The sequence below is a fragment of the Borostomias antarcticus genome, assembly GCF_949987555.1.
Source record: "Borostomias antarcticus genome assembly, chromosome: 19".
In the NCBI taxonomy this organism is placed as follows: Eukaryota; Metazoa; Chordata; class Actinopteri; order Stomiiformes; family Stomiidae; genus Borostomias; species Borostomias antarcticus.
In genome coordinates this window covers 16599958-16624603 of record NC_140252.1, presented here as the reverse complement: position 1 = coordinate 16624603, position 24646 = coordinate 16599958, and the positions used below count along the sequence as shown (strand labels likewise).

Here is a 24646-nt window from a genome sequence, read left to right as displayed (position 1 = left end):
GTTGTACAAAGTGGGAGTTTTAATTTGTGAGAGTTGTACCGAAAAAATATAATAGAATAAAATAACTGTATAATAAAACTACTAGCGTCTGACGTTTTCATAGTAACCTAGTAGGCTATAGAGCCTTTTTGGAATTTCTGTTTGGGACATTAGTCTATTAACATGTGCAGCGGCATTGGTATGCCCACCATGAGGACAACTGCGTTCCGGCCAAAGGAGGAGCACTTGATTGGACCGTGGAAGTTTGCAACAATAGCATGTTGCCTCAGGGGGTTTCAAGTGTTCTTTGATAAATCAAGGGCTTCACTAATTGCCGTGCATCTCTAGTCTTCTGTGAGAATCCCCTGCAAAATTGAAGTTAACAGTGAGGCCCAAACCAATTTCTATACCAAAAAATAAAATAAAAATTAAAAAAAGCATAGTAAAAAGCTTCAAGTGGAGTCCGTTAAACTTAGGCTGGTTGGTTAGTGGTCAAGTGACGAAATGACCAGTGGTGCTCTGTCCATTGCTTTCCAGGGTTCAATATTGGGGGGGGGGGGGGAGAAATGGGACACAACACATGGTCTCGTGCATATGAGTGTTTGACCTGTTTTATTGGAAAATTTTCTAAATAAACAAAATGGCACAGCAGTAGACATTACAAATCTCAAAACGCACATGGCCGGTAGAAATGCTGAGGTTGCCTCTGTGCATTTTAGTTTTTGCTCATTAGAAAATCATTTACAGGATAACAGGAGAAGTGCTGGTTCGTACACACACATGCTACAGGACACGTGGTGGAAGGGACCATCTAAAAAGTGTTGATTTTCAGAAGCAGGGGCCATCCATAAACTGTGCCTAGTCACTGCTATGGTGCCCACATTCCAATTTGACATAGTGTGGAAACAGTTTGATGTCAAACATGAGGCTTGCCTACATGGACATGTTTCTTTTGTGTTTCTTTTTAAAAATGCAAACATCCAAGACATACCTCACCGATAAATACAGATAACGTAAAATACCCAAGTTAGTGGCATCTCCAGACGACAAAAAAAGAGAAGAAAACGATTATATAAATTATCTTCAACCACAGTTATTACGTGTAGACCATTCTTAGTAAGATCCAACTGAGAGTTGAAAACAAGCACTAGGTTACTAGATCACTAATCAAACAAGAATAAAAAACAGAGAGTGACTGCAGAACCAAGAGTGAAGATCATAGAAGTATTTTGTGGTCTGAGGAGGATCGTTAGCAGTGGACAGAGCTGTGGGCTGGGCCAGGCCGGGCCGGCCGCTGCTCTTAGGCTTGCCGTATTTTGGAAGGGGTGTAGGTCTTGTCCACAGACTCGTCCTGTAGAAACATGTGCAGGCAGCGCTCGTTCTGGGCCAGGGGGTGACCGGCCACTCTGTAACAGACGAGACCAGGAGCAGGGTTAGCATGACCGGAGGCAGGGTTAGCTGACCGGAGGCAGGGCTAGCATGGAAGAAGCTCCAGAGACGCTGCGATGTTACATGACCCATGACAGGGTTCAGTGAAATGTTAATTTGGTCTCTTATGACTGCACAGTGGAAAAACATCAAAGCGATCTTAAAGAGCCTTAAGAATTTTAATGCTGTTTTAGTCTCTTCTCTAAATTTCCAATCGTGAATCCCAAGATTACATCTGGAGCAGCAGCGTGGGCACATGATTGGGACCGAAACGTTACGAGGACCTGACCTGGACCATTCGTGTCAATCTGGGGTCAGGTGATGGAAAGACCGTAGGAGGAACGAGGAGAGGGACGTCTGGCTGCACCTGAGACCAGAAACCTCTCATCTCCCGGACAGGCTCTCATTAACTCCCCCGCGGCCCATTCACCCCCACCATCTCTCTGCTCAGATGAGAAATGCCTCAGAAGGACAAGCACATCCAGTACCCTTGTAGTTATCTGTGGGTCCAACAGCATCACACAGAAGAGAGCATGTAGCCCACCTTTCAATCTGCCCCGGACCTGACCTGACCCATCTCTTCATCATTGACAAATCAATCTGGGCAGTGTGTTAGGTTCTCCTCTGTTCAAATAAAGGATAATTAATCCTTGATATATATATATATGTATATATGTATGTATATATATATATAGAGGAGAACCTAAGAGGAGGACCTTTTTTTCTTTTTTTAAATAGAGTAACTAAACCCTCGCTTGACTTAGCCAAGGGGTATCAGAAGGGCAGGTAGCTGGTGAATGTGACGTGAGTTGAGTGTGGAGCCGTACCTCATCACACTAATGCTGGGCGAACGCTACACTGGTCTCGCGATACCAGACAGTCGGAGATCTCCGCCTGCCGAACGTCTGGAGGTTTCTACGTTGAAATGATTGCTATAGAACGCTGGCGAGACCGGCTGGTCCCAAGACTATGTCTGGTGCTTTTGGATTGGTTCAAAACCTGAACAAACGTACGTCCTAAAGACTTTGGATTGGTTCTGCAATGCAGGTTTAAAAAAATAAATAAATAATTTTGTTCTGCAATGCAGTTTTTATTTTATTACGTGCGCGGTGTAGGGTGTTCACTGCTGTCTGTATGTATATGCATATGTATGTGAGTGGGTATGTGGCTGGATGGGCCTTGTTCACACCATATCCCGAAACCAAATAACCCTATGACATTCATACTCAGTACATATATTGCATATATTCCACCCAAGGTACCCTGGACCTGATTCGATTTTGGATATATACACACACTCACATACACATTACACTTTACACACTCACTGTATATACACTGACCACACTGCACTTAATAAAAAAATTAAAAAAATAAACTCTTATTTTACACTAGCATTTTGTACTTACTCTTTGCATTGTCCTGTCTCATCCCTGCACCCTGTCCAATGTTGTCTCCATGTTATGCACCACGCCCGGAAGCAAATTCCTAGTATGTTGAAAAACTACAATGGCAATAAAACAAATTCGGATTCTGAATTACTGGAAGGATCCACAAATTATTTTTCTCTTTAGTTATGAGTATATAGGAGTTATTAATGCTCATGATCGACCACTAAAGGGGAGCAATGACTACCTCATGATTGGACGTTGAGCTTGCCTCGCGCGCAAGTCGGTTTTTGACTGCAGTATCGTACCCAGAAGTGTGCACTCAACAAACACATTCAGCGGATTTCACAGTCATACAGTCCAGCTTGGTTCCAGGTTTAAAACTCTATATGTGAGGATTTTCCGAGACGTCAGTGGAGTGAAATTCACTTCCTGAACCGAAGCAAAAACAAAAGTGGGCGGTCACTGCTGAGCTCTGTAAGGCGCGAGTTAGCGCCTCGCCCGATGGCGGTCTAGTTTAAGCAACAAAATCTGAATGAAAGTCCTCGGTCTCTAGTTGAGTGAAGTGTTCAGAGACCGACTCGTGAGTCTAACAAGTTTTAGCTCTGTTTCCGCAGGGCCCAAATACATCATCATCATCATCATCATCATCCTGTAGCCCAGGGGTGGCGCATGCACTTGGCATACAAGGCAATTGCCTAGGGTGCTGAGGCACTAGGGGCGCACAAATCCACATCTCCCGACAATCGGAATTGTCCACATAGACCCCCCCCCCCCCCAACAACAACTTGTCGGGGGCGCACTGTCGTTATTTGGCCGGCCATATAACCTACACCTGTCTAACCCCGCCCCCTATCCAGATCTAGACAGGTGCATCGAGCATAGAATGTCTTAGGGATGGGTTAGGGACAAAGACTCTCTCCCTTCCATCAACTTCCTCAACTTGAAGTTTCTGAAGTTACGGCCAACCTCTCTGGAACTTTGCTGATCTGTGCTCCCAGCCGAGCTCTTTCAGCTGCAGTGATCTGTGTTTACCAGCAGGTTGGGAGAGTTAGTCTTGACAATGCTCTCAATCACAGATTAAACAGCCCTGCCAAGCAACTCCGCAGCTATTAAGTCTGAACAATGACATGATCAACAGTAGCGTTTCATTCCCAAGAATACACACAGAAAAAAACATTAATTACTCAAGCAATTTCAGCTCAAACCAATTTATGGGTTTTTCTCCCCCTCATCTTAACATACTTAATATTCCAACATACCATTGGACGCATTTGCACATGAAACAAAGATAATAGCCAAGTCTGCAATCAAAGCAACTAATTACAGTCCCACTAACTTTTATTGTTCTGGCATGGGTGTGAGGACACGTAGGATCAAAAATAAGCAGAGGTACACACACATCTTCTCTCAAGGAGGCACTGTGCTGTAATTTGAGACGCAATTATCCTAAATTACACATCGGAAAAATAAAACAAATGTGAAAAATAAAGTACTGTGATGACGACGGCGGTGGCGTGTGTGTGTGTGTGTGTGGGGGGGGGGGGTACTTGCAGCCTCCTGTAGTTTAATAAGTTAATTATTAAAAAAGTTAAGGAGGAGGAAGGAGAATGTGTGTGTGTGTGTGTGTGTGTGTGTGTGTGTGTGCGTTTGGAAAATGGAGAAATATTATGAGCGCTTTCAGGGTTGAGATGAAGTAGCGTTGCACATGAGTAGAGACTGGAACACACATGCATGTTTTAGGTACTGAAGCGCGCGTCGTGAAGTGCAGGCTCACTTGTTGAGAAACTGCTCCAGCGCCTGTCTCCGCTCCTCGATGAAAGAGTCGTCGAAAATCCCATCATCCCCTCGGAACGGAAGCTGCCGGAACAGAGCTTTCCCCGGGAGAGGGGGGACCACAACCTGGCACACACACGTCACACACAGACACACAGACACACACGCACACACACGCACGCACACACACACAGACACACACACAGACGCACACACAAAGCCTTAATTTCTCCACAGATACCTCTGCTTATTAAGAGTACCAAACCTATTACAAGCTTTGAATGGGCGCCAATCAACCTGAGTCTAAACTCTTATCAACGCTAACAGTATTTGCACTGCCTAATCAACCTCATAGCAACAGCCAAATGTAAAACACACCGCACCACCTGATCTAGCAGTACTAGATGAGTACCGATAAGACAGTGGCCGCTCGCGGGTTCTCACAGACCTACACACTCACAGACCTACACAAAGTACACAATGTGAATAAACGTGTTCATGTGTGTTACTGTGAAGGCCTAAAGAAAAGTGTGTGCTGTGTCTTGTCTAGTTGCAGCTGTTTTTGTTGTTATTGTGTTATTATTATGGTATTGTTGTTTTTTGATAACCTTTGTGTATGCATGATTGCCATTATTGTTGTTTTAATTTTGTTGCTCACATGTGAAGGTTCTCTCACTGTTGAATGCCACTACTTTAGTTCTCTTCGTTGTAAAATGTAGTGTCTCACCAAGCCTACGTGTGTGTGTGTGTGTGTCCTGTCCACCTTGGTCTAAGCTCACCTTGCTCTCTCTCTCCAGCTCCCCTCGGAGCCATTCAAAGTCACTGTACCGTCGGCGCACACGAGACTCCTTCAGCTTGAAGATGGGCAGGTTGGTCTGGAGGACACACACGCACACACAGACAGACAGACACAGAGACACACAGACAGAGAGACAGACAGACAGACAGAAAGGACACGGTTACAATGTTAGTCAGGACCAACACACAAGAACAACAGAGACAGCTGGGTATATGAACAAGGTTAAAGCACAAACCAGGGGCAAGATCAGAGCAAGACACAATGCAACACACTCTTAATACAGTTGGAAAAATCAATTATACCATTTTTGTAGTTTAATACCCCTCCAGGAAATCAAGAAAAATAATCATTGCCATATTTTGAAAATGTACAGTAAACCCTTGATAAAGACCGTACAAAAAACGGTATAAAATAAAAAGTACCGAGGTATATTTTTTTGCTTAAAAAAATAGATGTTTGTGTACGGGACTTGAGCCCTGACATCTTGGTGCACAGAGACTTGGCTAAATGGCTCTGTCTCAAACAAGGATGTTGAAATTGATGTATAAAATATTTTCAGATATGACAGATTGCAAAAGGGGGGAGGAGTAACAATATACAGTACAGTGAGTAGACCCCTTTTTATTCACTATTGATAAAGATGAACAAAACAACTATATAAAATAATATATAAAAAAGTGATGAGGTATAAAATTCAGAAAATTCCAAACCTTTGTTGTTCAGAAAAACATTTTGTTTTATGAGTATTTTTCTTCCACAAAACACCTGGACTACAAATATTCACACCCATAACTATTAATAAAAAATAAATAAATAAAAAGTCCCAAAATCTTCATAAATATACAACTTATTTGAAGTTCATAAGGAGGGTAGGGACCTATATACGGCCTCCAATGGTTTCCTGAGGAGGAGGGAGCACACGTTTTGCCATCATCATGGTGAAAGAAGAGACCAGAAGTATCAGACAAAAGGTTCTTGACCTCTACAGATCACGAGATGGCTACAAAAAATCCATCCAAATTGAAATATAGTGATAGATACAGTTCTGTCAATTATTATGAAAAACAGGAACAGAAGCCCACCTGCCAGGTAGAGGATGGAAGTCTATCCTGCCTGTACCCCAGGAGTGATGTACTGTGTACTGGAAACAACTTGCTCTGACTCCATGAAGGGCCATTCAAATCAAACTGGAATAGATCTACCCCTCTGCCCACCAAGGCCTGATACCTGGTTCTGAGCGCGTTATCTGGGAGCGCAAGCAGGCGCACGACGGGTTTCAATTCGAACGTGAGCGTGTGCGAGGGCCGTGTCCGTGAGCGAGTGTGTAAATCCAAGTCGTGATTTTATGAGTCCTTGAGAGTGCATTTCTCTTTTCGTCTTTTTTTTTTTTTTTCCCCCGATGGAAAAACAAGAGGAGATGTTTGTCATTGACAGAGAAGAACAGTGCACAATGCCAAAGCGCTTCACCAACCCTGGCTTAGCCAGGCCGGGACAATACGCCCACATAGGCGGGGGGGGGGGGGCATTTACCATACACCGACCACAATCACAGAAGGTCAGAACTCATAGAGGAGAGCAAAGCTATCGAACGAGCGAGCGAGTGCAGCATTTGGCCGACGTGGGCAGCAGGCTTGATCGATGGAGGGAACTGTGTGTGTATGTGTTTGTGTGCATGTGATAAAAAGGTAAGTGGTGAGCTAAATAAATGGCTGAATAAAATGAAGGGTGGGGGGGGGGGGTTGAGGGATAAAGCAGCAGGAATAGGATAGAAGGGTGTGTGTGTGTGTGTGTGTGTGGGTCAGATTGGTCTGAAGAGAACAGAGGACGGAAAGGTAGAAGTGGCCTTTTCGTTCTCATGGTCTCTCGCTCTCAGTCTCTCCTCATATTTTCCCCCTCTCTCTCTCTCTCTCTCTCTCCCATAATAAGTCAGTGTTTTGCCCTTGAGACCCCTCTTGAGTCCTTTTCACTGCAAAACACAGGCCTTCTCCCCTGTGCTCTCTCCTCCTTCAAAATTATGGATTTTTTCTCTCTTCCCCCCTCTACAGTAATGAACAGCAGCAGCAGAGAGAGAGAGAGAAAGAGAGAGAGAGAGAGAATCTTTAGAAAAGATTTGATATTTCCAAACAGGGGTAAAATACGCATCCAGTAATGGCCGGAAAACTGATGATGATGAAGTCGGGCTGAAGACCACAAAAGAAAAAGATCCTTATCCTGATTGAACAAATCTGTTAAGGAGTCCGAGCGTTCCGGTCTCCGCCGACGTCTCTCCCTAGCCACCTCTCAAGCCTGCACGTCTCTCTGTCCTGACCACAGCTTCTGCTCGTCTCCCTCTGTCTCTCACTGCACCCCCCCCTCCCTCCCTCCTCCTCTCCAGGTGAAGTTGTCCGCCCCCCACCCCCAACCCAACCCAGGTCACAATAGAGGAGGATTATGGGAGCTTTGGCCGGGGCGCTGGCGCTCGCTGCAGCTCCTCTCACGGCCGGCCGGCCCCCCGTGCGTTCTGTTACCTCACAGTACGGGACGCTGGGAAGTTAATCCCTGCGACAACAGATCATGGTTACAGGTAATCTGCCACCGCCGCGCTGCTAATCCCATCAGACCCAGCACAGTTCTCACACACACACACACACACACACACAGACAGACACACACACACACACACACCAGAAACCCCCGTGCACACATTCCTTAACATTCAAGCTTGCACCTACAGTAGCGCGCACCCGCACACGCACACACGCACGCGCACACACACACACAGTCAACACACTCACATACAAAGTGTTAGCGAGTGCTGAGAGAAGTCACCTGCTCCTCCAGTCCTCCCTCCATCTGAAACCCTGTGATTAAGAGAACGGCATCACAGGCCCCGGAGAGGGAGGAGAGGACAGGTTTGACGAGTAAAAAGTGAGTAGTCAGCCACCTCTCTCTCACTCCCACACACCCCCCCCCCACACACACACACACACACACACACACACACACACAAGGAGGCGTTGCACGGGAGCTCTACGAGTCAAAGATCGTGTTTCCATTGGGTTCTGTTCCAGTCACGCCTGGTTGGAGGTGAGGTTTGGGGGCGGGGGGGAGGGGGGCAGGGGGGCGTGGCGGAGGGGCTGGGGTTTCAGGGAGAGCCGTCTCCTGGCTTCACAACCACCTAGCCTCCTTTACAATGCACACCTCACCTCTCCTGCTTTCTGAACGCCTGGGAGGAGGAGGAGGAGGAGGGAGAAGGAGGTGGGGTCATCAGGAGGAGGGCAGAACAGACAGATGGAGAGCGCTGAAGGGTTTAGAGCTTGACCATCGGCCTACAGCCCACAGCAAGGTCAGCTGCATACCCCAAGCTCTGCCCCATCTTATTATGCTGGTATATTTTTTTTTTTTTTTTTAAACGACTCCAAAATTCAACAGCGGCCGGACCGTTATTGTGAAATATTACATTTACATTACAGCACAGTCATTTAGCATACGCTTTTATCCAAAGCGGCTAAAGAATTGTATTTAACGCTGGTAGTCAAGTGTACGACTAGGCTACGCGCCAGAACTCTCACATGCATCTCTTTTCTGAACGAGCTTAACCAAAAGTAAAAGTGCAAGAACAGCCAAATACAAATGAGCAGCGGTCCACCTCAGATCTGTTGGACACCTATAGTGTGGTCTGACCGAGAGCCCAAGTCATTCTATAGTCCGAAAAACATTCGTAGGTAACGTATATTATATGTATATATTTTTTAATTCTACTCTATACTGTACACATGCTGTACATATTTTCCCAACTTTTCTGCAATTCCACTGCTGAAACGTCAAATTTCCCCCTAGGGGCATCACTAAAGCATCTATTAGGGATACACCGATGCATCGGCCAAACATCGGCATTGGCCGATGTTGGCCTTGTTGACTCGGCAAATAAAATGACATTCACCGATGGTAGTGGCCGATGTTATGTCGCAACAATTACATCTTTTTTTGTTGTAAAACGTAGCCTACTCAGCTGCAGATTCGGAGAAGATCTGTGACGTAACGCCGCAAACGCACGTGTAGTTTGCTTTCAAATTAAAGTGAAATAAAAATCTGCGTTTTGGAACCAAACACTTCATTTCTTTGTTTCCCTGGCACAAAAGGGGGAATAGAAATTAAATAAAATAAACATCGGCCATCGGCTGGATTGTTATTTTTAACATCGGCGTCGGCCCAGAATTTTGCAATCGGTGCATCCCTACCATCTATACATCCATCCATCCATCTATCTATCTTAAAGAAAATCTCATTCATTTTTCTTATAGGAAATCTGAAATAAAGAGAGAGGGCAAGAGTGTGAAAGAGAGAGAGAGTGTGTGTGAGAGAGAGAGAGAGGAGAGAGAGAGAGGGGGGGGGGGTAGGCAAAACTAAGACCAGATAAGAGACGTGAGTGCACGCCATACAAACCCATTTCATAGAACGCCACAAAAAACACCGACCCCCCCCCCCCCCACCGCCTCCCTCTGCTCTTGCGCCCAGCTCTAGTGCGGGTCTGTTAAAAGCTCGCCCGCGTCGGGAAAACCCGGCCGTGTATCCATATCCGTCCGTGCGATGGATCAGGTGCGCCAGGCGGAACAATACCGCTGCTCATTAAAGAGGAGGGGAAAGAGGAACCCGGGGCCCCGGAGAGAGAAAGAGAGAGGGAGATGGGGTCACCTCTCTGCCGAGAGGATGGTTCCTGGCCTGCTACGCATTAGCTTTTAGCAAGATGGATTAAGTCAAGTTTGAGAGTGTGCATCACTAACCCCCCCCCCCCAAAACCCCCATCACCAACACGCACACACTTGTGGGCCCTTCTTACCCCTCCCCCGTCTCCTCTTTCAGAGTAAAAAGTATTAAAAACTGGCAGCACAATGCTACCTCATCGCATCATATTCCAGAGAGGGAGAGAGGGGGAGGGTACGATGGCATTAGGGGCAGAGGGTCCCTCTCTTTCGCTCTCTCCGTGCACTCATTCTCACTCAGCCCAACATCCTTCCTTCTCTCTCTCTCCTACAGTCCAACATCCTTCCCTCCCTCTCTCTCTCCTACAGCCCAACATCCTTCCCTCTCTCTCTCTCCCCTACAGCCCAACATCCTTCCCTCCCTCTCTCTCTCCTACAGCCCAACATCCTTCCCTCTCTCTCTCTCTCTCTCTCCTACAGCCCAACATCCTTCCCTCTCTCTCTCTCCCACAGCCCAACATCCTTCCTTCTCCTCTATCTCACCTACAGCCCCCTCTCTCTCTCTCTCTCTCTCTCTCCTCTCTCTCTCTTCTCTCTCTCTCTTCTCTCTCTCTCTACTCGCCTGGCAGGCAGAAAGCTGCTTTGTTGCCATAGTATCAACTCCCACCTTTGATACTGTCATTTCAAGTAGGATATGGTCACCCTGATTCAATATGTTCCCCATTTCCATTAAAATAGTTGTCGGGGCGGATGCTGTGGAGTTTGGATTACACTTGACTGTGCCTGACAAGGCGCTCCCCCCTCCCCCGTTTTATCAATGACCGAAAGGTCCCCCACCACCCCCAAAAAAAAAAGAGAAAGGAGAGGAGGAGGGAAGCTATGGGAGTGGAGAGGGAGGAGGAGGGGTGTATGAGAGAGAAAGAGTGAGTGATAGAGAGAGAGGGGGAGACGGAGAGAGAGAGACAGAGAGAGAGAGGGGGAGACAGAGAGAGAGAGAGAGAGAGAGAGAGCTGTAAGAGGTCTTTGTAATGCGCTCCTGAGTCCTGTCCATAAACAAAGTGGATCCCAAAGTCCACTCCGCCGTGCTGCGCAGCCCGCTTCTCTCCTCGCCGAGACAGGGTCTAATGTCGCTGGCGCTATTTCCCCCCCCCCTGTTTGTCGAGTTCAAAAACAAGTAGCCTTGGCTGATCCGCTGAGAATGGTTACAGTTGGGTTAGAGAGCAGAGAGATCGTAAAGAGTTCGGTGGCATGTTGGAAACAAAGTGGCCAAATTAGCCAGAGAGGTACAAGAGACAACGGCATTCCAATGATTTACGCAAGGCCAGCTAGGTTAACAAGTCACCTCACTTTTACTGCCCCAAGTTTCTGCGTGTCCATTCAGTTTTAGCCTGTAAAACACTATAATACCAAAGTGTCCTCAAAACAAGGTTAACCTGAAGGGATAAACCATGTTTTAGGCTATATCAGATAACCATGAAGCCGGCCATGTGACCTTAGGATAGCCACTCACAGTCCAGAAACAGCTCATTAAAATGTTCATTGACCATGAAGCTCCTCATATGACAGTTGATGCGCAACAGGCGTCAGTGGGCAGCTCACTCCACCACTGCAGACAGGACAGAGAAGAGCCGTGACCGCGCCGATCAACCATAGGGACCTCTGAGTGTCGGGGCTCCGTTCGCCCTGAGGTAGCAGAGCATAGTGGGCGGGGCGGGGCAGAGCTACATTCCTCAAATTTGCAGTGTGTATGTACAAAATGTGATTATCATGGAAACTTATTTTTATACAGATCATATCGACATCGGTAAATATCAGTTATTGGCCATAACAGCAATGTTAAAGCAATACATAGCGGTTTCTCGGAACTGCGCCCCCCACAGGTTCTGCGAGTAAGTGCACTGTCGTACTGTCGTAACGTTATCAGATTGTCTTTTTCTTTTTCTGGCTTCCTCCATGATGTTTCGCTTCGTTTCTCTCTTATGTGCGTGATGTAACCCGATTTCGAAATTGGTTAGGATTTCAAATATCCTGTAGTGTGAGCCCGGCATTAGGCACTCTTTAACTCCTGAGTCCTTTATCCACACAGTATACCGACTTGTTATCCACCACTGATTTAAAAACTGTCCATTTCAGATACTGTTATATTAGGCCATTGATGGGTAGTTCAGACCTCACAATCTGAAGAGTCAGAATCTGATAGTTAGATCACTAGGCATGGGAAGTCAATTAGTGGAAATCCAAGTCTAGCATAGCCAGCCATTTGGCTAGCCTAGCCAACGTTAGAGTCGGCATGTGAAGCTGAACGTTTCCGACCTGGAGTGGGGACCTGGAACGTTCAATGTTTCTTTCCAAATCAAGATCGCCTCGATAACCATCAATGGCATAAACGTTAAGATCGAAAATTGAATCCAATTGTGGATTTGAGAATTGTGACACCCCTACCTGTAGCACAACAAGAGAAAAGACTGAGAGCAGAGAGGAAGCCAGCCTAACATTAAGGACAGTGAAGAGACGACCTCAGGGGACCCTGCTAGTGAGGACACGCACGCGCGCACGCACGCGCACACACACGCGCACACACACGCGCGCACACACACACGCGCACACACACACACGCGCACACACACACTGTCCTTCAGTGGATTCAAAGCGTGCATTATAAGCTATGTTCTGGCTGATAGTGGACTATATTGATTTTACTTCTTTTGCAAGGTTATCTGTAGGGTGAACACACGGGGAGAGTATGACTAGAGGGCCCAAGCGCTGCTGCAAAGCTGAGGGAGGGGCCTTTGTGCCCTCCCACGGGTGAGGGGTGTCAAGGATGGGGACCGCCCCGCCCCCCCTTCAACCACCCGGCCCGATTCATTCTTCAGGCCTCTCAATGAGAGGATTAGACAGACTCTCCCAGTGCTGCCGTGTGGGATCTCACGTGAAATCGTGGGGGAGAGAGGAGAAGGGGGAGGGGATGACGAGGGTGAAAAACGTATATGCAAAGATTTCATGGCATCATTTTGGTAGAGAAGAGGGGGCTATTTTGGTTCCAAAATATTTTAGGCAATGGGTGGGACCAAAAACACAAGTGATGCTCTCTGCCGAACGGCGCAGCCCACAGAAAACCCAGGCTGGGTCCGCCGCCGCCGCCGCCGCGTCTGCGAACACCCCGAGAGTCGCGGCGAAACACTTCTAAAGAAAGGGGGAGAAGAAAGGAGCGAAGCCGAGTTGACACCGCGTTTTGTCGAGAAGTGAGGGATGCTCCTCTTCTCCTGCGCTCTTATGCAAAGCGGGGTCACCGGGGGCTATGAGGCGCACAATGACGCTGATTACACGCATATGCTAATTATTACACGCTAATCAAGTACAGTAGACTCGGATTCAGCGTTTAATGCTTGGAGACGGGGCTTCTCTCCAAGCTATAAATACTGCAGGGCCGCTAACCACGCTAAATAGACCAGGCAGCTAACCATGGGGAATGTCAGTCAAGACAAACGACAACCAAGAAATAACCAATACAATCAATAGGTGGCGGGGGGGGGGGGGCAGTTCCATAACAATCTCGACTTTCTCATTGTAGCATATGAATTCTTCAATATGCATAGCCTTATGGTTCACTTAACTGAAGCTGAAAATAACACATGACTAAGACACATGACTGTCTGTGTTTATACTGAATCGGAGCACTAGGTGTCATTGTGTAGTAAGATAAAATGGAGAGAAATGTGAGGAAGGATAATTGAATAGAATGCACAGTATTTTTTCACAGGTTCAGTAAAGTAACTATTTGCTATTGTTCAATGGGTTTCAACAATTTCTTTAAGTTCTTAAAAATAGATTGGAGAAAAAAAACTGTTCTGTGACTAAAGCTCCACATTTCACCTGCTGTTATAGTCTAACTATTTCAGAATGCACTCAGGAATCTCTAGGAGGAGTCTTGTAGAAAAGGTAGGTACACTTACACTTATCCTACATGTAGGCCCTAAAGTTCAAGTCTAATCCTTATTGGACACTGATTTTCGAGTTGCCTAGTTATGAAAGAAGATTCCTGAAGAGAGTCCAGCAGGACACACCCATACTGTTTCTCTCTCTCTCTCTCTCTCTCTCTCTCTCTCTCTCTCTCTCTCTCTCTCTCTCTCTCTCTCTCTCTCTCTCTCTCACACACACACACACTTTCTGTTACTGCCTGCTTCCCTTTTTCTGTGCTGCACAGGAAGCAAGTACGTGAGGAGAGTGGCCTGGGGGGGTGGGTGGCTGTAGCCTGCTCAACAGGCCCACATCCTGTCTCACTTTCAATAGAAGCTGCAAAATCGAAACACATGATTCACTCAGATTGTACCAGGACTGTGACTAATAAACAGCAAGATCCAAGAGCCCAAGTTTGGTCATTGCAAAATCGAAACACATTATTCACTCAGATTGTACCAGGACTGTGACTAATAAATAGCAAGATCCAAGAGCCCGAAATCACTGCGGCCGGTGAAAGATTACATTAGTAATTTCACAATCTCTGAGATGTCTGGGAGTGGACATGCTGAACACTTGTGGTCAGGAGCACAGAAGGTGCCGCTAGGTAGACGTGCTACTACGTCATACATACCCCTTTCACGTCATCGTTGACCTCAACTTGTGAGCTATGGTGTGTGTCAAACACATTATCTGCTCTTCACACACGGGCGTGGCTGGAACCACCGTTAGCTGGGCTAGCATTAACTTTGGGGAAAAAAAATGGTACCTAGGCCTGAACACGACACATAAAGCTAACTATGGGTGGTGACTAGCTAGTTATCTAAAGGAATGAGTCATATGCTGGGATACATGTGTGTCTAAAGTCGACTAGCCTCAGTACAGTAGCAAGTTAACGGTCTGGCAAAGCTTCACATTACTGGCATTCCTTAGACAGTTAACTTTCATTAGCTAGCTAGCACACTGTCTTGATAGGTAACTAGCTCGCTAGCTAACATACAACACAAGTAACAAGTGAGCTACTTCTGCGGGAATTACAACAAGATAGAATATCTCAAGATAATTAAGCGTTCGAATATGCAACGTTATCCAGTGGTTCAAAGTCAAACCCAACAAGTAACTGGTTGTTTAGCAAGCTAACACTAGCAAGGAAACAAGCTGGGCAACGTTAGCTTGTAGCTAGCTAGAATCCACATGTGTATCTAGCGTTACATTATCTATTTAGTAACTAGAACGCTAATCTAAATTGTAACAGCTATTTGGCTAACTAACAATAATGAGTTCATTGCCCTGGTCTGAGCAAGCAGGCTGGTTCATGTGCTACCTAGCTAAGCTAGCAGAGGTATGCTCACCTTCAGTCTGATTTCATACGTGGTAAATCTGCCCCTGCCCACACCGACCGTCTCGGGGTTGCTAACGTCTATTTCTAGGAAATTACTCGGGGGTCCATACGCGTCGTTCAAGTTCTGAGGCTTTGTGAATAGCCTTCTTGTATCAGCTATGGTATCGGCCATTTCACCCACACACACTAGCTTTGCACAAGTTAGCCTCACTCGCCCCGACAGTCGTTCGGGCCGCTCGTCCCACTTCCGATCAGCTGAGGCGCAGCTGACGCTTGGCAACGTGGGACTGTTTTGTTTACAACCAACGTTAAAGCGCATTTCACTTTGATTGGCTGGGAATACTACAACGGCACACAGGGACCAATCAGAGTTCAATGCGGTGATTCATCGACGCAAACATCCGACTTTTTGATAAACAGTCAATAAAACAATTCAGGGATTCAATACTATAATTGTAAGCTCAAAGTATACAGATAACTTATTGTCTTATTATCAATTAAATCAGCGGTAGTGGTTGCTATTCCACACTGTATAGAGTCCATAGAGGATTATGTCAAAACGGTCATCGCTGTAAATAAAGTTTTACTTAATTGAATCAAAATGGCGGCCTACGCGTTGCCTTTGGCGACCAGATGTGTGTTCAAATATTTACTGAAAGACACATCCCTAATTTATCGTTACTCCGCGGTATGCAGTGCGAAAGGTAAGAGCTTCAATGTTTTGTTCCAATGTTAAATTTCAGTGACGTGACACTGTGTTCTGCAAGTTTGTGTGTTGGTTATGCTAACTTGCTAGCTAACTAGACCATCAACTCAACTATAGCATGTAGCGTAGCTGATCACCCAGGCATGGTAGTAGGCTACATTATTCAGCTCTAATCCTCTATGCAGTGTAGCACTGTTCTCGTAACTTGTTAGTCAAATACCAACCAGTCAAAAATATGGTCTTTATTTATGTTTGTGTGGCCTTTGTTCTCCTTGCTATAATAATCTAGTTTGAATGTGTTATGTCTCTTATAATGTGCTGTTCACACGTGTAGGCTATGTGTCTTATAATCTGCTACTATGATTACATTACAGTCACTTAGTAGACACTTTTGTCCAAAGTGACTTATAATACTTGCATTCAAGAGTAGAAAAATATAAATACAATATTGAGGGAGTGGTATGAGGGAGGAGCCTGGTAGTATGATCACATGATGAACAGTCGACATACGCCATAGGCCCATATAGGTAAGTACAGTATACAGTACACACAGTATATAGTTGATTACTACCAGTCTGGTATAGGCCCAAATAAGCAGGTAAGTATACAGGCCTCTAGCTAGTTAAACATTTTCCAGGAGATTGCTGTTTACATTTTTGTGTTTTATAATGTGTCTCAAATGTGGTATTTATGTGTATGTGGGTTTTATAATGTGTTAATATGATATAGCTAACAATATAGTCGACTCTACCATTCTGGTAAAGTATAGGCTATAGGCTCATATAGGCAGGTAATATACTGTATAGGCCTCTAGCTAATCAAAATGTTTACAGGAGCTTGTCGTTTATATTTTGTATGTGTTAAATAATTGTATAATGTGTTGTGTCTTATAATGTAGTATTCATGCTGCTACATGTATATGCTTGGTAATGTTACTATGATACAGTTAATTTAATAGTCAACATTTTCCAGGAGCTTGCTCAATCGTCTCATTGAGAGAGGTCAGGGAAGAATTTTTTACAATTCTCCCATATTAGTTCAAATGTGTGAACTGTTTTTTTTGTGTGTGTCAGGGTTACTATATGTATATGCATGGTGCATTGTGTTGCCTCTGTGTATGAAATGTGCTGTATAAATAAAGTTTGATTTGGTCTGATTTGTATTTGCTCATTCTAAACAATGTTTTCTTCTCTGGTGTTCTGTCTTAAATGCCCAGATTACTCCTCAAGCACAGGATGCCCATCTGCCCCACCGCCGCCCCCCTTAAACACAGCACCTACAGATCACCCTGTCCGGATCATCGAGCACTACGAAGGCCTCATCCGCTCTGGCTACCTGAAGGAGGATGGACAGCAGAGGGACGCTCTACACCAGCTTGGCCAGCTGCAGAGAATCCTCCAAGGCTATTCTAACAGCATCTACCTGAACCCACCCGAGCCACAGGTGAAGGCCAAAGACGGTGAGCCTAAGAGGCCGGAAGGAAACAAACCCGAATTTAACAGAACCCAAAGTGAAGGAGACGCTTCAACAGAAGAGGTAGCCCGGTGGACCGACTACAGTGTTAAACTTAGACATGAACAGTTTGGTCTCATCGAACACAGTTGCATGGGGCTGTTGGTTCATTGTTTGTCCTGACATGACACTATTAGGCCAAAGAAGAATACGGCATGATTATTATTATAATTATTATTATTTCTTTTTTATGTTGCTCTTTCCTCCCACTCACAGCATTCATCTTATTGACTTCATTATTCCTTTAATGAGTGTTTGATTTGGCAAGATGCAAGGAAGGAAGAGTTTTCACCTACGGAGGCTGTATTGAATGAGAATTTGTATACCTTAAATAAAATTAAAAAAAAGGAAAGAAAATATTAAACCAAAAAGATACAATAGGAAACTAATAAGATACAAAAATATATAATAAACACTATCCTAGTCCCCCGCTGAAGGAAAGATGGCAGGCCTAGAAAACAGAATAAGAACAACAAAAAGTTAATGAGACTTATTATTTCATTTTAGGCCTGTCAAAACTCTTTCAACCGACAAATCAGTCGGGGCTCTCGTTTTGAAGTATGAACTCTGCCTTCTCTGTGTGCCTGGTGAACTAAGTCAAATGCGCCTAGTATTCTCCTGTTGGCAGACGCTCTCTGTTTTTTCCCAGGCTGCGTCCCAGTTAGCAAACAGAGGCAATTAGTGACTTGACGTGATGTTCCTGACATTTGGCTTGTCCTCGCAAACCTTCATAGCCCTGCGCTTAGGAGAAAAATACTCTTTCTTGCAGAGACAGTGTCAATGCTCCTATTCAGCGGGCATGGGCCTAAATTGCTGGACAATAGAGAAAGGCCTGGACAAAATCATGAGTCATTTGCCAAGCAAACACTCGAGCCGTTCTTAATTCAATGCACTGTTCCCCCAGTGCAATCAATAGTAGTCGGTTTGTTACATATAAAGTTTATGTAAAGTTTACATGTATAGTTTACCCAGCAGGATGTACACCACATACAGTACTGTACAGCAGTCCCTGGTGTAGATCTGTGGCATGCATGTCCATTTAACATTATGGGATCAAAATGGAGACTATGGGAGCACCACAGCAGAAGGGCTCAGGGCAGGGTGTGTGTGTGTGTGTGTGCGCGCATCTTTGTGTGTTTTCGGGACATAGTAGTAGAAGGTTGTTGTTGTTTTTTAGGTCAGGCTTGCTAGCTGTCTATGTGGTGGGAGTTGGGTGTGGGGGGGGGACTGTTTGGCACAGACATGGGACCGGGACATATTCTGGATGGCAGCAGAGTAGACCTCCTGCTAGGCTAACCCTGGCTCCCCTCTCCCTCTCTCGCCAGTCCCATGCAGTAATGAGGGGATCTCCTTTGTCTGGGGGCATTTTCGCTTTTGATTCTGGACTCTGGAAAATACAGTGGTGTTAAGCCCCCCACCCCCCACCCCTCTGAGTCACCCTTGTCTGAGACACACACACACACAGTACGACTGGAGTTCTTATGCAATTACACCGGTTTGAATCAGGTCATATTGCTGTCCTCTCACTTTGTCTCCGCTGAACCGGCCATGTCTATTAGGAGAGACTACACTTTACTTAATATTGAGCCATTTAGCATGTTGTTGTAGTCCTGAACAATAGCGCATTGTTGAGGCAGCCCACCACCCCCCCCCCCATTCAGGCCAGATATGCCCTCACAGATGGGTCCTGTATGGGCCTGCTGTGGTGTAGCTCCCTAGACAGCCCCCTCGCCACCTTGATGCCTGGCCTTTGTGTACAGCAGAGACTCTGCGACCGACAGTGAGACGGCGACTTCAGCAGCTATAGGGCTTAGGTGTTGACATGTGAACTTTTCGCCTGCGAGCTATTCTGTGAGCGAGCAGTTGGGGGGCGGGTGGAGGGGGGGCGGAAGCGGGCACGCTCAGATCAGTGGGCCGGCAGGGGACAACCGAGGGACGGCCTTGTCCTTCTCCACTCTGCCGGAACAAGATGGCCGCCGGCCACCGCCGGCAATATCCCCCACCGTGCCAGCAAGCGTCCCGGGAAGTCAGGGAGAAGTCACAGGCTGTCGTGCCAGCGCTGACGGAAGCGGCTCGTTTTTTGCCCTTCCAGCACGTCTTCTCGCTAACGGGACAGGACAGGGGACAGGGCGGGGGACAGGGCGGGGGAACGGGGGACAGAGGGAGGGAGGGATGGGAGGGATGTTTTCTTCCCCTGCTGGTGAATCAACCATTGTCCCGAGATTGGGGAGCCGGGTGCTCCATGAAGGCCAGCGGGCACTGACTAATGTTTCCCTGAATTTCTGGCCCTAATGAAATTAAAGCGCATTGTCGCTGTCATATTATGATGACTCCCACAGTGGAAAACATTCAAGATCAACAACAACAACATCCTGCTTCTCTGCATCAGCCCCAGTCCCGCAGTCAAACCCGGGGGGGGGGGGGGGGGGTTGGGGGGGCACGATGCAGAAAGCGAAGTGATGTTGTCTTTAGGAAGTCGTGTAGTGGTGTCCCATCTTGGGTTGACACAGCTTAATATCAAAATTTCCGATTAGATTTTACGTCAGCGACGCTAAAGAAGCGAGCGTCCATAAAAAATATTTAAAAAAAACAAGTGGGTGACTAATCTCTCGGTGTACCCTCGGCTACACCAGCGTCTATAGGCCCTCGGTGAGCGTCGGTAGGCTGAAGTCACCAGAAGAATAGCCCCCCCCCCCCCCCCCCTCCCACCCCACCCCACCCCACCCCGGCACCACATCAATGCATTCACGGTATCACAATTAGCCAGGACTAAAGAGGCTGTGAGCTGAAGTCCACTCCAGGCCCGACGAAGCCTCCCACAGCCCTCCCCGTTTACCCAGACAAATCCCCCCATTGTTCCAGGCCTGATGCTTTTCTTCGTGGGAACCCTGGCTTGTCTTGTTGATTACATGTCCTTTGTCTTCTTCCAGTAGCGGTTGAGTTGTCTAGAGAGTGAGTCCGTGCTATGGAGGTGGCTTTACGCCCTGCTAAAAAAAAATAAAAAAAATAAGGAGAGTCAAGCGACAGTTTCCTTCAGTGTTTGGTCATGAATATCGTATTGTTCCAGATACGTTGTGCTTGTAGTGTCAGTTACATCATGCACTCTGTCTTCTTGATTGGCATATTTTCTGGAATGGTTGTCTTGCATTGTCATCATTAATGACGTGTCTCTAAGATTTGGGAGGGGAAAGAAATTGTGATTATTCAGCTCGTTTTGTTTTTATCCACAGGAGGAGACCCCTTCACTCCCGCCCACTCCCAGAGGGTTCTACCTCCACGGAGCTGTTGGTAAGATGCATTCATTCATAAAAAAAATCTATTCATACATACATGCAGACTACAATACTCTGTTACAGTTTTGATAGCACTTCAATGCAGGCACTTGAATGCTCATACTTGATTTAAGTATAGGCTAATGACGTAAGTAGCTATAAAGTCTTTGCGGTGTGTTCCAGGCACAGGGAAGACCATGCTGATGGACATGTTTTATTCCCATGTGGAGCACAGTCGTAAGAAGAGGGTCCACTTCAACAGCTTCATGCTGGACATTCACAAGAGTTAGTATTATTACCCTGCATACGCACACACACACACACACATACATTTTCTGTCTCACTCACACACACGCACACGCATGCACATGCACACACATTCACTCTCACATACATACACACACACACAGACGCACACACACACACACACACACGTGTGCACACACATTCACTCACCAACACACATACACACCCACACAGAGGGGCGAATTCACTAAAGCAAATTGCGCCCGCTAATTGCACCATAATATTGCGCGTCAGTTGCGCCCGCTATGTGCTCCGTTTTAAAAACCTATTCACTAAAGACATTGCGCTAATAATATCCCAGCGCAAACACGCCCATTCGGTGTTTGCGGCTGAGTGCAATTTGCTGCTGATATAGGAAATTACTATAAATACTGCGCATACAGCGCATACAACTCATATGCATATCATTGGACGATGGCAGACAGAAAAAGAAAGATACGATTTTCAGACAGCGAACTTGAAGGCCTCACGGACGAGGTTCAAAAACATGTCTCACAGCTTTCGGCAAAAAATATCACGACTGCAGCAAAAAATCATATTTGGGGTTTAATTTCCCAATCAGTCAGTGCCATTTGTGTGTGTAAACGCGGAAGACTGCAAACGGAGGTGGAATGATTTAAAAAGACGAACAAAGGAAAAATTGTCATTTTATGTTATGCAAGTTGCAGCACGATGATCTGGCATACTTTTGGGGGAGTGTATAACATTGCCCCACCGGTACGATCTAGGCATCTAAACGGCTTTTCAGGATTCCAAATGTGCACTCAATCACACCGCGCGTCCTGATGTGAGCCCGGTTGTACGCCGCCTCTCCAACGTTGGAAGGATTACGCACGGGAGTCATCATCCATGGCTGAAGATGATACCTGCCGTCACCTATGATACAAAAGCAAAATATTTTCAAGACCATTCAAATAAAACAAATATTGTGTAGGCTATGTTTTTATTTATTTATTTATTTATACCTATATCGGCCCCCAGCCGTTCAATGAACAGCTATAGGGAATGCGCAGTTTCGCGTATAGACTATTATACGCACAGTTTCGTGCTATGTAGGCTATTATATTCATTGGGGGAGCTTGGACTCGCTGGGGACGGGTGGAGAGACGCATAGTCAACTGAGCCTCCCCAGACGCGACTTCATCCTCCAGTTGGCTGAAGAGCTGCGCGCTCTGGTGTCCAAACAGTTACCGCGGTGGTTCTAGTGTTAAATCAAAAAGTGACCTTCTTCTAAATATTCTCTCACGAACAACATGCCTGGCATTGCGATGCCGAATTCGCCTCGCAACAATCACTGCTGCCATGATCAGCGGACAGGCTGGCCGCGACACACCCCTTGCGCTTAAATACCACCACGTTTCTGAAAACGGTATTAATTTCACTTTAACTGCGTGAGGCAATTTGCGCCGATGTTTGTGAATTGGGCGGGTTTTGCAATAATGTTCATTTGCATAGAAAGGGGAACATTCTCCGCCCATATTACCTAATTTAAATATGAGCTAATAACACCGGCGCAGAGCAACGCAATGACGAACGCAACGCAGTTAACACCGTATTTCACCCTTTGCGAGGGCTTTGTGAATAGCAAACATAATTTTTGACTTATTTGCACAGGCTTTGCGTCAGGAAAAGCTGCGCAATCCTTTAGTGAATTCGCCCCAGAGAGATGCCTGTGTTTTATGTTGGTTATCTTGACTCTGAGGAACTTGGATCTCCCCCTGCAGTAAATCCTCTACTGAGCCCCCCATGTTTGTCTTGAAACCCCCCAACACTAATTGTCCACTATTATGCATATGAGAGAAATTACTGCTTCACCCTCCATTGTTGGGAGGCTCTGGCCTGCAGACGCAGGTGTGCACCAGGACTGTGCCTGATGTGTGTGTGTGTGTGTGTGTGCGTGTGTGTGTGTGTGTGTGCTTGTGCGTGCGTGCGTGTAACGTTTAAAGGGATCCACAGGAGGAAACAAAGCCTGCCCAAGCGCGGGCTCGGGAAAATGTTTACCTATGACCCCATCTCGCCGGTTGCCATGGAGATCAGCAGTGAAACTTGTGTCTTGTGTTTCGACGAGTTTCAGGTGAGTGGGTGTGTTGTTGAGTCTGTTTGTGCACACGACTGTGTGTGTGTGTGTGTGTGTGTGTGTGTGTGTGTGCTAAAATACTTTTACAGTCAATAGAAGAGAACAGTATGATTCTTTGGTGAAGCACATAGAAAGAAAACGACATGTATGCAGTCCTGACACTTAGCTCTGCTATATTATACTGTAGTGCAGTTGGAATGGCTCACCGATTCCTCATACTCCCTCAAAGATAATTTCCTGGTGAGGATAGGTAGGGGATTTACATGCTCCTCAACTCATCAGGCTCGAAACTGGTCTAATTTCTGCAGATATGACAGTGTCCTTATACATTTCAAGCTTTTGAGGAAGTTGATGGATCTAAAGCACGTCCTCCGGTCATGTCTAAAGCATGCAGTGCTGTTGCTCACAGACAGAGAGCCACCTGTACACTTGGAGGCATTGCTGCCGAGTCCAGCCCGCATCCTCACAGGCACAGGGCTGCAGCCACCTAGTGGCCAGTTTGAGTATGGCGTCACTCTCGGCAGATAGGGACTGAGGCTGAAGATGAGTGAAATCTCAAGGTTGAATATCATTAGCGGTTAGCTCGAGATACTTTGGGTGCGCTTAAAGAAGCACGGCTCCTGGTCCAGGCTCTTCGCCCCGCCTAGGCCACTGCGGCTGACGTTCGGGCCAGGCTGCCCACCTCCGCCATCAGACCTCCGCAATGCATCCAGAATGCTGTGTCCCATCTGGCGTCGAATCGACCTCAGATCCAAGACCCTGGTGCTCGTCTACAGGGGCGGTGAAGGGAACAGGCCCTCCCTGCCCGCCGGCCAATGACCAGTCTCCGAACCCCCCGGCCCGGGCGCTCCGTTCCTTCCGCCTCTGCTGTCCGGGCGGCGGAGTCCCTACCCCGTCTTTGGAGAACACCTGGACTCCTCCTCCGCTGACCTCTCCAGCTCGTAACGCTCCGTAACGGTTCTCCATTCTTACTCAGTGTTACTCCAACTTTTTACTGTATGTATGATTTTTTTTTTTTATATATATGATTGACTCGTCCTGCTCGTGGCTAAACATGTACTTCTTGTACAGTAAGTTGCTTTGGATGAGAGCGTCTGCTGACTAAAATGCTTGATTTAGAGCATCCAGTGCGTTGGAACCAATGGGAGAGTCACATAAGCAAGGAAGACTCAAAGGCGCCTCCGAGGAGAAATCGAACGGGCTTCAAATATTTTCAGATTCTTTCAGAGTATTTGATCTGTGTGTTTGACCCAGGTCTGAATCGCAGAGGGTTTATCTGACTGCGGTGTCGCCGGCCGGCTGAATCCTCGTTAGACTGTGATTGGCCGGGTCTGCCGCGGTGCTCTACCTCGGTTTAACACACGCCGTTCGCTGCCAGGACCTCATTGTACGCCATCGTAAAGGCCCATCTGGTCTTTAGTG

The 24646-nt window shown here is 46.6% G+C and overlaps 2 protein-coding genes across 2 annotated transcripts in view; one reads left to right on the top strand and one right to left on the bottom strand.

The window, feature by feature from the left end:
• Nucleotides 1-563: 563 nt before the first annotated feature.
• Nucleotides 564-15594, bottom strand: snx3 (sorting nexin 3). The gene is made up of 4 exons (XM_084453275.1): nucleotides 15362-15594; nucleotides 5351-5446; nucleotides 4573-4697; nucleotides 564-1385 (listed from the first exon to the last, which is right to left on the bottom strand). Exons 1-4 carry the CDS (start codon nucleotides 15521-15523, stop codon nucleotides 1280-1282), a joined length of 489 nt encoding a protein of 162 aa, XP_084309401.1. The 5' UTR covers nucleotides 15524-15594; the 3' UTR covers nucleotides 564-1279.
• A 447-nt stretch (nucleotides 15595-16041) lies between these two features.
• afg1lb (AFG1 like ATPase b) overlaps nucleotides 16042-24646 on the top strand; it is a gene marked incomplete at both ends in the record, with an annotated part of 32076 nt that continues 23471 nt past the window's right edge. The window contains 6 exons of the mRNA XM_084454032.1: nucleotides 16042-16055; nucleotides 17287-17516; nucleotides 18219-18229; nucleotides 20800-20857; nucleotides 21025-21126; nucleotides 23094-23221. Of these exons, the coding sequence (XP_084310158.1) occupies nucleotides 16042-16055; nucleotides 17287-17516; nucleotides 18219-18229; nucleotides 20800-20857; nucleotides 21025-21126; nucleotides 23094-23221 (543 nt within the window). The remainder of the gene's footprint in view (nucleotides 16056-17286; nucleotides 17517-18218; nucleotides 18230-20799; nucleotides 20858-21024; nucleotides 21127-23093; nucleotides 23222-24646) is intronic.